General features: G+C 33.3%; 1 protein-coding gene across 1 annotated transcript in view; it reads right to left on the reverse strand.

Moving 5' to 3' along the window:
• LOC149803046 (nucleolar protein 11-like) overlaps nt 1–4,792 on the reverse strand; it is a 50,678-nt gene extending 45,886 nt beyond the window's left edge. Inside the window, exon 1 of the mRNA XM_089952602.1 lies at nt 4,633–4,792. Within this exon, the coding sequence (XP_089808728.1) occupies nt 4,633–4,764 (132 nt within the window). The 5' untranslated portion in view covers nt 4,765–4,792. The remainder of the gene's footprint in view (nt 1–4,632) is intronic.
• Between the last annotated feature and the right edge of the window lie 8,831 nt (nt 4,793–13,623).

Here is a 13,623-nt window from a genome sequence, read left to right on the forward strand (position 1 = left end):
AGTAAAACACAGATCTGCTTACTTAAATAATTTTAAAGCTATTTATAACGGTGTTGTATTTTGTTCGCATTTACAAATCTTGCTCATAATAAAATCTCATCCTGATAATGCAAGTCTGCTTACAATGTTTACTCATCGGACATCCTGATAATGCAAGTCTGCTTACATGTTTACTCATTGGACATCCTGATAATGCAAGTCTGCTTACATGTTCACTCACTGGACATCCTGATAATGCAAGTCTGCTTACATGTTTACTCACTGGACATCCTGATAATGCAAGTCTGCTTACATGTTTACTCATTGGACATCCTGATAATGCAAGTCTGCTTACGTGTTTACTCAAAACTGGATTAAACATAGTCTCAAGCACCACAAGAAGTTGAGCCATTTAGACTGAAGATGACCTAATTAACCTGAGGACTTTGATCACTGTTAAACTCATGTGAGACCATGATCCTACATTTCAAGTCTGATCAAAATCTAATCAGTACTATGGCCTATAGAGTGGTAACATGATCAGCCATCCAGATGACATAATCATTGTGCACAATCAGGCAATTTCATTATCAAATCTATTCAAGAGCTCAGAGATATATAACCTATATCCAAAGCCTGATCAGAAATATGTCTTCCAGAATGGTACCATGCTTAGCAAATCAGATGCAGGATTATCTCATCAATATCTGTATCTCGCTCACGGCTGAACTTGCCTGAAATATTGGTGTAATAAGCACAATGTTAATTCCAAGTCGGATCAAAATCAGATGAGAAATATGAACTCCAATGTGAAATGTGGATAATTGAGAGTGCATAAAAAGGAATGCAAATATATAAACATGGTTGGACTTGCTTGTGTCTTCGATAAAATACAGCAGATGTACCACATAGCTGGTGACATGCTTAAAGCTATCTCAAGCATTTTGAAAATATAAGTCTGGGACAATATTTTCCCTAAACTTGGGAGTCTAGTACACCTCTCCCACAATAACTCGCGCACAATGGGGGTAAAATAACACAGATCATATCGTAAGTCAGGGCATGAGTTATTGAGGGACCTCCATAACAATATGAAATGATACCATCCTTGCTGGACATCGAGAAAACCATTCAAACTGGTCTGTTTAATGCCCGAATACTCGTTTTAAAATTGTATTAGGAATAACTGTGAATAAAGTGCTTTTATTAAGTTATTTGTTTTTTTATATATGTAAAATGACATTTATTTTCAAGATGCTCAACCGGTGAGAAAGCGTTAACATTATTCCAACTGCTTTCAACAATCATTCATGTGTACACAAAAACATTATGTATTACATCATTGCTTTATGTTGTTGAGTAGCCTGTCTCCTTGATTACTTTGCTCTCTACTAAAAGGATTATAACAAGCAGGAAACCAGATTATCTACTGATTCAAATTCACAAACAAGATTCCTTTCATTCAAAACAGAATGGAATATTTGGTTAATGAAACAGCCGTCAAAGTCAAAATAAATTTATCTATTGTTCTAGTAGTCAAATACTGATGCCACGATTTCATTGCAAGTAATAGTTAAACTTCTCAAATCTCCTAGTGCCAATTCAGTAATTACAGCTACAAACTCTGAAACTAGTTTCTCATTAATAAAATGTAAACGTGAACCAGAATTTTATTTCATTAAGTATTCATTTCACTTGGTTGTCTTTCTTTCTTTGATCACATTTGTGGATGAGTATGCTAACTGAAGGCAGCTTAATTATCACAAAAGAATTATAACAGAATTCGACTGATTATTTGAAATGAGTTGACCTGACACTACCAGGGATGTTAGCTTTTACAAGGATGTTAGCTTTTAATTCATTGTAACAATACAAAATTTGCGCAAATTAGGAAAAAAAACACCGTTTTACACCTATTTAGATTCTCACAGAAATGCTTGCAGACATGGCTGCAATGACAAATTTATATTTCACGTTTGAATACAGACTAGGAACATTGTATTTACGATCATTACACTTAAACTAAACTAAAAGATAGAATACAAAGAATTTCATTTGATAAATAAACATATTTATTTGGTATTTATTTATAAAATTGCTGCCTCTAGTAGTTGTTAGTGACACCTTCATTGATCAAATTTTTGTTGCAGATTGTTATTTATGGTGTACAAAGAATGATGTTGGAAACTTTTTAAACAAAATACATGACTTCTTATTAAAAATTGATAATTTTGTAACATTGATTGACATTTCCAGGTCATATCAACCATTTTTGATGATATAATGAGCCATATATCAAGGTTTCAGTTACCAATTTTTATCATGATTTTTGTCTTTTACAACAAAATGGGGTCCATTTTTGGGTACCTTCTAGTAAAAAAATTGGGATTCACAACTGATCCCATGTTATAAGCATATTCGCGAGTTATCAGAGCGTGAGGTATCAAGGGAGTGGCATAAATAAGAAACTATGCTAAATTTAAAACTGATCATCCAGTGCAGAGAGCTGATGGTTTGTTCAAAAATAGTTCTGGGTCACACAATGAGAGTTAACACATCTCTGGCTAAATACAATTGTAAACAACAGCCTGCCTCCTGTCCAGAAAGCATACTATGTCAGTTATGGCATATACTCATCTGAGGTCTTGCTAGGATTTTAAAACTAGGAGTCCAGTACTCCCATTTTAGTAAAGATAGGAGTCCCAACAACAGAAGTTGCAGTCCCCTCCCAGTAGATGTGAACTTTGCAGATTAGAAGAACTATTGGTTGCCACTGAGTTTGATTTCCACATTCTTTATAACACTGACATGTAGCTCTTGTTTGTCCATCAGTGTGAATGAATTTTGTCAGTTATGTCACTCGGAGGAAAGGTCTTATTCCAAACACTAAGCCAGGCATCACACACTTTCTTATACTTGGTTAATGTCCCATCTGAACTATCAGTTTTAGCAGCTTTAGCCTCGTTTGAATCTCATTACAATCAATTTGCCGTTTAACCAAAAACTAATTATCCAAATTTGGAAATGGCAATTTGTCTAAGTCTCAACAAGTCTTGATTTCAAGGTCACATGCACTGCTTGTTCACTAAAAAATGAACACAATAATGAAAGCTAAAGCTGTTTGCTTGATGCAATATAACACTTAAGTTGAACCACTTAACTGACATGTGATGGCAAACCCAATGTTTGAATACATACAGTACTGCACCAGATTGAAACTGGGAATGTAAAAATCGGTTAAAATGATGATTTGGATCTTGAACGAAATGAAGCTATCAAAATATTTTATTAAATAATAATGTAGTTTTACTCATTTCATTAGAGAAACATACTTCAACTTAATAAAATTTTGACATTTCCAGCTTCCAGTCAACTGAAATATAGGTCAATAGAACATGAAAACATGTCCATAGCTTGTGTGAGAATTTGAATTTATTAGCAAAAAGACATCAGAGTAAGTAAAGTCTGATTGAAACATCTGATGTCTTGTTCAGATGTCAGTCAACATTAGAACATGCTATACAACACCATTATTTACTCAGTAAGACTTCAACCCGAAACATAAATATCAGGGTTGATGTCTTATGTTGTAGGACTAACACTGAGGTAGAGAGACAGTATGTTCTACTGTACGTTGCTCGTTACTCTAAAGTATGGGATCCACACTCCAAAACCAAAACAGCCAAACTAGAAAGAGTCAAGAAACAGGCATAAAGATTTTATCATTGTGACTATCGACGAACCAGGAGCATCACAACCATGCTGGACTTGCAAAGCTGACATCAACAGAACATGGTCATCATGACGTACCAGATCATTAACCAGCTGGTTGAAATACAAACACGGGGGTACCTGACCCCTGCAAAAGCAACAGATAAAGGGTACCATACTATTCGGTGGATGCATACAAAGAGTTCCTTCTTCCCCACAGGGATCCATCTTGGAACTGCTTGCCAGTGAAAGTGATTACTTTGCCTTCCTGAGAAACATTTAAAGTCTACACCTGCACTGTAAGCATGTACACCATGTATTATTTTATGCTATTTTTAACTTGAACAAAGACCCATCGTCACACATGTATATAATTCACCACAGTGTGAATATGCCTGCATATGGGTCAAGCACCTAATTGGAAGATGAAGATGCGAAAATGGCGTAAATTACAATATTTCACAAATACAAGATAGGGAAACAAATGAAAGTAAACATGTACGGCAACTTTCATTAGCAGATGAATTGTTGTCTTTTATTTGTGATTCGCTTATTATTTGATATTATGATAATACGATAAGTCAGTAAAGTATATATATAATTGTGTTATGAACAGGTAAAAAGTAAATAATTCGCAAAATGACTTAAATCATTGTCATACAACGTACGACGTATCACATTTTTGATTAGGTGCTACAAAAAATACAAGTGATACGTCTTACATTGTAGGACTAATAAATCAAAGTTTAATTTGGATTACAGTATCATTAAAAAAAAAAAAACCCAAAAAAACAATCATACGACATTCGTCTTTCGTGAGTATTTTGGTTCAAATATGCGTATTTCGATTCTTGAGCGTATTTCGGTTATTAGTAACCAAGAGATGTTCTGTACAATGATACTGTTTATTTTCTGTCCTCTTTCAAGGAAGATACAACGAACCTTAAACACGTCAACGCCTTTGTTTCGCCTCGTTACTGTCAGCAAACCATTTTCATTCCCCGGTTCAACTGCAAGAAATTCGTTTTCACTGGAAAAGGACGCAAGCAACACATGTTCATTGAGCGCTGCCATGTTAGAACTCGTAAAACTTTATCAGCACAGACGCACCCGTCACAGACGTATCCTTACTCTAAATAGGTACACAGGAACGACAGACCGTTTGCTTGTGAAATCACTTAAATAGAATCTGTATGTACTATCTTAAATGTAAAATTTACATTTTTTTAAAAATCGTTTCAAGCATAAAACAAATTTTGCGTGCAATTTTTTATCTTAACTAAAATATTTATAGTAATTCAATATAGATGCTACTCAATTCAGTAATAATAATAATAATAATAATAATAATAATTTACAATTGAAAGAAACAAAAACCAAAAACACATCAACAAAACAACCAGAGCAAATGCAATAACTTGAAATATCAAATCCCTAAGCTGCCATCACCACACCCTGCTGTTCTCTGTGACCCTGGGGTGATCATGCAAAATCCATCACATATATGATGCACCTTCTATCTATGACTGCATATACACCCAGCAGACACTGGCAGGGTATGCACTCAGGCTGAAGTTCACCTTTTAGCAAGTATGCATGACTCAGGTGTGTGTGTCCTATAAATTGTGAGTGCACAATACCACCCCCACACTTTGTTCATTGTGAACGATTCTATACTCCAGTGAAGGGTTTCATTTTCTGAAGATTGCATGTAGAGTTTCATTTCATTCATTTTGCCAAATACAGTCAAACTGCCTTAACTGTCATCTTTACATAGTGTTCACATAGTCTCAACAACAATTCCAATTTCCCCTGTAAAAATCATTTCATAAATGGGGTCATTGTGGATAGGTGTTTTCTGAGCAAACAGTGGTTTCTTACAGCTTAAAGTGGTTACATCAATAGTGCAAATTAACTGTTTGTTTTCCCAAGAAAGACATTGTTTAGGTAAAGGAATATCATGTAAATATTCACCATATTCCACCGTTATGTATATTTAATTTGAATTGTTAGATTTTTTTTAAAAATTCTTTATTTCATTACATGCTATTGATAATGTGACATTGCATGATGGACTTGAACTTTTCCAAAATCAAGTTCATTTTCTACCTGACCTGAATCATTGATTTTAGTTTTGTAGTAAACATGTTTATCTCAATCTGAGTCTAGAGCATTGGAAAATCCCCATGAAATGCCATGTCTACTTGTTGTTTATTACACATTTTATATTATAATTTTAGTAATATACTTCTAATTTGTTAAGATTTTATTTTGTAGACATAATGAACCTTCTAGAAAGAAATTTTTCATTAGGTAATAGTTCTTTTTAGAATATTCTAATTGTGACCTGAGGTAATTAAGTTCTTGTTTTTCTAGAACTTAATTATTTATGCTTTGAGATCTTAGCAGAATCAATAGCATTATTGTTGTGTCCAGAAATTCATTCGGGATGGAATTTATTTATTTCAATTAATTTATTCAAGTGATTATTCTTTGGAAATACAAAGTGATCTTGAAAAAAAAAACATTCTTGGAAGTAGGGACTTGAATTTATAGTGAAATTTCAAATAAGGATTTAATTTTTGGATTGCATTATTGTGATCCAACAAAAGATTGTTGGTACATCAGCATTATATGGGCTACCAGAGATACATGAACATTTTTGGCATTGGATGTAATTGGGGTCTCCACTAAAGTTTCTTCAGAACTTGAATTATTAGGACTTGTGTATGTAATTCTATGATTATTAGGATTTTAATATGCAATACCATAAGTTCATATTTTACATTTTCACTTTGTACGCAAGAGAAATAATTTATTTGTTGAATTTTACAAAGCTTGTTGCTTCTCATTCTTTTTTATTACTTATTATAAGACAACAGAGTTATAATACCACTCAATCTTTTTGTGTAACTTGAAACTGGCTATTCTTTCTATTGCATTGTGATTTTAAGTACCTAAATAAATTTAGCCACACTTTAATACTTAGAAATTTATTATTGGGGTAAAAATTCAAGGTATACTGTTATTCTTATAGCACCACCCTCTTTATTTTTTTATTTTTTTGGGGGGGGATTGTGCTGATTATTGACCTAAATATATTTATTATAAATCAAGATAGAGAACTAATTTTGACTTAAAATTTACCCAAATTTCGAAAATTATACCAATTCAACAATTTCTATCAAAATATTATGGAGATTAAAATCATTGTAATCAAGATTTATGATGCAAAGAATGAAATTCTTCCCTCATTCACTTCTCACTTGTATCAGATGAGTGGATTGCAATTATGATACATAAAGAAGCAACAACAAAAACAAAGTATTACATATTACAGAAAAGTTTGCATTAATCTGTATGTTTAAAATGCATTATGGTCAGAGAAAAATAAACTGAGTCAAAATTTACAAACCAGATCTTCATTAAATATCAATCCAAGTTTGAGATAAAAAAATATTAGCAGAAATCATTAAGTTACTCTGGGTTTACGCAAACTCCATTTATTGGTATTCCAAAAACAGATTATTTGTAAATGCTATTGTCACTATTTCAAATAAGATCATTTTTGTTGGTTTCACATTTTAAAGGAAATTCCTACATTTGCCAAATTCTGTACAAATGCAGAAAGGAGGATGAAAAATTATGGTCATTTTATAATAAATACATTCAACTTAAAAGGCATTACAAGTCTTTGTACTTGGGTGACCTATCACTTATTGAGCTGACTCTTGCAATACTTGGGCTTGGTTTGTTACTTCTAAGACTCATATATAAGTAAATATGTTCTACATGAAAAACAGAGAGAGGGAAAGTAATGAAAAAATATCAATGAATGAAATTTGTTTCCATTAGAATTTATGAATAATAAAATTTATATGGTGAATAAATAAATTATGCCAACTGCATGAAATAATAATAATAATAATAATAATAATAATAATAATCGGTGTATGGAATTCTGAAAGGTGAACCTGCATTCAGAGGTCACTTGTGTACAAAGGTCAGCCTGACCTTTTCCCATGTTGGCTGCTATTTACAGGTTTGACTATACAGAACATGCCAGTTTATATAATATTTGAAGTTAATATATGGAGTCTTCAGTTCACAAACTGGTGAGTGCCCTTTTAATACCAATGTGACGAGGCAGCCAATGGTACTAGAATACTTTTCTATGATCTGATAATGTTTCTGTAAGATTTGGGATGTTAAGAGATATCACAATTTAAGGTTCAGTAAAACTTTCTGAGCACGGATTGGAAATCTGAAAAGATTATAATAAGAATATTTTTAAAGATATTTTGATGTAATTACAATATTTTAAAGTAATTTCTGTGAGAAAAATGGAAACCTTATCTGGTATCTGACTCAAGATAGTGCCATGTGGTGTAACAATCTTGTCGTCAGTTTTCAAACCATGTACTGGGATGTAGGGTCACAATAGAATGTTCTGATTTCATTGAATTTACTCTGAAAAATAAGGGCTAAGGACTATTTGAATTGGCCAAGATCAAATAATACTTTTGGAGTTTTTTAATAACCAAGGTGATGGTTTCAAAACATAAAATTGTGCAGTATTTGCAAGATCGAATTTTGCTGCGTCTAGAAGAGGACAATTTGTATGCCAAAAGGTTCAACGAAATTTGATTTTTGTTTTAGTGTACAAGGTTTGGTATAAGGGCCTGAAGACATCATACGTGGGAATAAATGACTCAGAGGACATAGTTCATGGATTAAGGCATTCCACTATACAGCATTGTTAATTTTTAAATTAAAAGGGGGACTGACAGTACACTGCTCTGAGGTATACCAATCTCCTGAGGATAGCTCTCATAGTTTTCAAAAGTGGAGACTTTTGGAAGATAGCTTTCTCACACAATTTGAACAGCTAGGATCAAAATAAATAACAAATTTCACAAATTTCTGACCAATCATGTAGGGCAAGATGTGATTATGGACAAATGGAGGGTGCTACAATATCCCCAACACATGTTAAATAAAGAAACCTAAATGAACATGATATCAAACACCTGGCTTACATAACTTAACATTTGATCAGTAAGTATGCTTTCGTAGAATTATAAGAACACAACCAATGTATACTATCTTCTAAGCTTTATATCCCAGTAATGGTGATTTTTTTATATTTTACTATGTCCTTACCAAAAATTCTTTCTAAACACAAAGACATAATTATTATGCATAATTTCTTGTTCACCAGTGAAATCATCCAAAATCTTGATGATATAAACCCATTTAACATGTTTATAGAAAAAGATTTGTAAAATGGTACTTGCAGCTGCCTTGTTTGGTACTCAGCATTAAGAGGTTAGTATTAGGACTGGTTGACAGGATAATGTGATCTGGTGGGACATAAAACTTTATAAAATACTCTTTACTGATTTGTAGCCACACAAAAAAAAACAACTAATTCCATCCATTATACTAGCTGAAAACATGATCATGAGATAGAAAAACAAACAAAATATATTTTGGTTCAAAACAGAATTCCTGCCATGCCCCCAATTAATAATGAAATGTTTGGTCCCTAAACAAAGATAAAGAAAAGTACAGCTTTGAATTTCTATACTATTGCCTTGGTGAATAAGGATTTACTACAATGTAAATAATAACTGACATTCACAAGGTGAGTACCAGTGTTAACTTATCATTGATTTAGGATTTATCAATATGAAAATTCAAGGTAAAGGTGAGGTAAATTCTGGAAAACAAATCCTCACATAGCTCTTTCAATAAATGCTTACATGGGAAACAAATCTCAAGGGTATTGATTTTGTAAAAAATAATTTTTTGTTAAACAACATACTAAGATAAACTGAGAGGAATTTAGTACTGTACTTATTGAATAAGAAATTATTTCTTCAATCCTGAACTTTTACATGTGGGATAAAGCCCATTTCTAGAACATTCTGTTTACTTTGTCCTTGATATAAAAAAATCATGTCATTGCTTGTAATGAAGCTAATGAAGTGAGGAAAATAAATATTGTATTGCTTTTCATGTCAAGAAATTTCTCTTGAAACACTCAGTAGCATTCAGTTTACAGATTCTCTTATCAACTGACGGCAAATTATCTCTACTACAAAAATTAATCACCTTTTGGGAATGCCCAAATTACAAGTTATGATTGCCAAACTCATGGGATGACATCAATGAAATTGTATATACTTGCATATAAGTTGAGTCGGACTACAACCAACATAAACTCTGGTCAGACTGTAATCAGGGTCAATGTTGTTTGATTACTCACAATTTGCATAGACCCAGTTATGCTAGCACCTTATGTGACACTAGATCTGGGCTGCGCAGTTTGCAGTTGGATATGCCTTATAAGGAAGTAAATATGGTAGACATATCGATACATGGATGCACCATCTAACAAGATGCTTGGAAGGACAAAGTTAGGCATAACTCTGATACAAGGAACTGTTTATGTATTTGAAGGAATTTCTACCCCACAAAAATTACTAATCTGTCAACAAATTAAAAAAAATTGTAAGCTAATATTCATATATAAAAATATTTATATTTGTCTAAGACAAAGTCCAGAGTAATAGATTTTTAAAGTCTTCTCAATACCAGATCTATGATAAATTACAAATGTGACTTATTAACAGAAAGTTTATTGGACCTTTAAATTTAAGATTTTTTTTTTATTGCTTCAAGGAGAACTACGTAATAGCAAGATTTTCAAGATGATCAGATCATCATTATTTTTATTTAGTACCAGCAAGATATCAGGTGTATTTGGTTGATATGATTTTCCATTCAAAATAAGTAGTGATAACAAGATTTTCAAGATGGCCACCATGGTAGATGATCAGATCATCATTTTTATTTAGTACCAGCAAGATATCAGGAGTATTTTGTTGATATGATTTTCCATTCAAAATAAGTAGTGATAACAAGATTTTCAAGATGATCAGATCATCATTATTTTTATTTAGGACCAGCAAGATATCAGGTGTGTTTGGTGGATATGATTTTCCATTCAAAATAAGTAGTGATAACAAGATTTTCAAGATGATCAGATCATCATTATTTTTATTTAGTACCAGCAAGATATCAGGTGTATTTGGTTGATATGATTTTCCATTCAAAATAAGTAGTGATAACACGATTTTCAAGATGGCTGCTATGATGGCCATATTGGATGTTACTTTGGTACCATTTACGGATAGAAGCATCTAGATCATGGGATGAATGTTTGAACAGTTTCATGGCAATCCTTCAAGTAGCTTTTGAACAGTGATGATAACACTTGTGATAACAGATGGACAGATGACAGATGATGAATAGATAATGAATGATGGATGACAGATAACAGGCCATCCCATAAGGTCTTCTATCTCTAACCAGCAGAACTAAAATTATTCTGACAAAAATATTAAAGCAAATGGTACTCTCATATCTACTACTAGTACTTGGTAGTTAAATAAACTCAAATATACTGAAGTTCTGATTCTAGTTAAATAAACCCATGCCAATGTCACAGGTTGTAATTCGTCTGGTATGGAGTCATTAAGTCCTTTTGGTGTAAGGTTGACAAACCCAAACAACACCAATGAGATCATTCATAGATTTAATTTTTCATGTATTCTCTGAAGTTTGGATTTCATTGTGGACTAAATATTCTCAAATATACTCGGGTTCTGATTGTAGAGTCTGTGAATGCCAAGTTAAGAATTCTGTGTTTTATACATTTACCAGTTTGGAACTCATCCTCCAAGAAGCAAAATTCCTGATTAGGACATTCTTTTGCAAACAAATGGAGTCCAATTTCCAAGTGTTGTAGGCAACGTGACCCCAGAACACTGATGAAATATGTTTGAATGGTGAAGTGCACTGTATATACTTAAACAATCTGGTTGATGTTTTATATCAAGCTTTCTCTAACATTATTGTTCGATATTTGTCCAATACAATTTTACTTTCATTGTTAATAACGACTCTTGACCATTGGTTTTAAGTGGTTCGGTTGTGCATCTATTTACACCATGAAACTTGATTCTGCTAACCATAGTTTGCTTCCTTTTTAGTGCATCTCTAAATTATATTCTCTAACCTTCATTGGTTGATGGTACATTAACATTGAAAGATTCACTGAAAGTTACAGATTACCTGGAATAATTGGAGTGTGATGAATAAGCTGAGAAGGTTGTTGTTGTTGTGGTGGTGTTTAACGCTATGTTTCAGCACATGATAGGCTATGTATGGCGACCAGTATTAATGGTAGAGGAATAACCCGGGAAAACCCTGGGAAGAACCACCGACCCATGAAAAGCTACTGGCAAGCTTTCTCACATACCCACATTGGTTGAATCCTAGACACAAACCCATGCAGACAGAGGTGAGATGGCAGTGATCCGTAACGGAGAGCGCTTTAGACCACTTGGTCACTCGCGTCCCCAGCTGAGAAGGTATATGACCAACCGTTTTGCTCTTTGACTTCCCCAATTGTTTCTCATTTATTGTGAATCTTTTCAGATTTTTCTAAATTGTATGACCCAATAATTCAGCAATTTTACATATTTTCCTACAACTAAAATCTTTCTTGGCTAACAAAAATTGTCTGTCTGATGATTTGTCAATTTCTTGGCTAACAAAAATTATCTGTCTGATGATCTGTCAAAAATTATGTCTGATGATCTGTCAAAAATTATGTCTGATGATCTGTCAATTTCTTACTATGAGGCACAATGTTCTACTTACATCAACAGGAAGGTCTGAAATTAGAATTTTTTAAAAACTACACTTTCAAACAATCACCATTATGTTCATTAGTGCACATAAAGTCTACACATTAATTAAAATTCTAAAATCTTAATTTACTAAATGACGGCTTTTTCTTACTCTAATGGGTACACACTTTTGATTTGAAAGAGTATATGATCATTCATATGTACCAGTACATTGATTATGTACGTTGTCATGCAAAACTAATTCAGTGTGAAGTTTCTGAGTGTGAGTAGTTTGGTTTCTGAGTGTGAGTAGTTTGGTTTCTGAGTGTGAGTAGTTTGGTTTGGTTTCGTGCTTTACAGCACATCAACACAAGCTGGTTATTTAGTGCAGAGGCAATTGGAATAAAGTGCCCTGACCAAGGACACACCATGGTAGCCGACTCATACTAGTCAACTGTACAATTCAAACCAACACCTTTTGGTCACTAGCCTGGTACACTAAACACCGAGCCATTGCAGCTCGCAAGTACAAGTGGCTGTAGATGATTATCATCCACAGGTATCTGAGAGCTGCCCCTCAATATAATTTCATTCCAATGTCTGCTAAAGGTTGCACTTTGTAAAGAACTATTACCAAAATGACTGCATTCCTTTGTAAAACATCATTACCCAAAATGGCAAAAGGGGGTGGGGTAGGTAACACCTCAAACATCACAGATGTGAATTGGTTACCATTACAATGATACCATCAATTGTTGGAGTTACTCTGAGCATAAGAGTCTGGTATTTTAGGATGCTAATGGCAGCAATTTTGATGTTAGAAATTGAGTTTGACTGGTGCTGCATTGGCAGTCAGTTAATTGTATATTAGCATCCTCAAATCTTCAAATACAAGACTATTATCCACAATGTAGTAGACATTGGAAAGAGATGTAAATAAATATCTTACAATGTAGATTTCTCTAGCAAAATGTCACACAGTCAGTACATTACAATGGCATTAGAGTTTTGTTAGTGCTTAGTAGTTTCAACTGCTTAAGAATTTGATGGATGACAAAAACAAGACCTTCAACTGGGACTCAGATTACTCATCTCAACGACTTCTGCCTAATAGCCAAATGCAACAGCAGTTGGCAAAAACATCGAGATAAATATATTTCTATTGATAGTAATGGCTGCCAAATTTGATTGTGGATTGGCGCAATTTCTATACACATGAAAGACCTTCAAG

The sequence above is a fragment of the Sinohyriopsis cumingii genome, chromosome 3, assembly GCF_028554795.1.
Source record: "Sinohyriopsis cumingii isolate HCF-2022 chromosome 3, ASM2855479v2, whole genome shotgun sequence".
NCBI lineage: Eukaryota > Metazoa > Mollusca > Bivalvia > Unionida > Unionidae > Sinohyriopsis > Sinohyriopsis cumingii.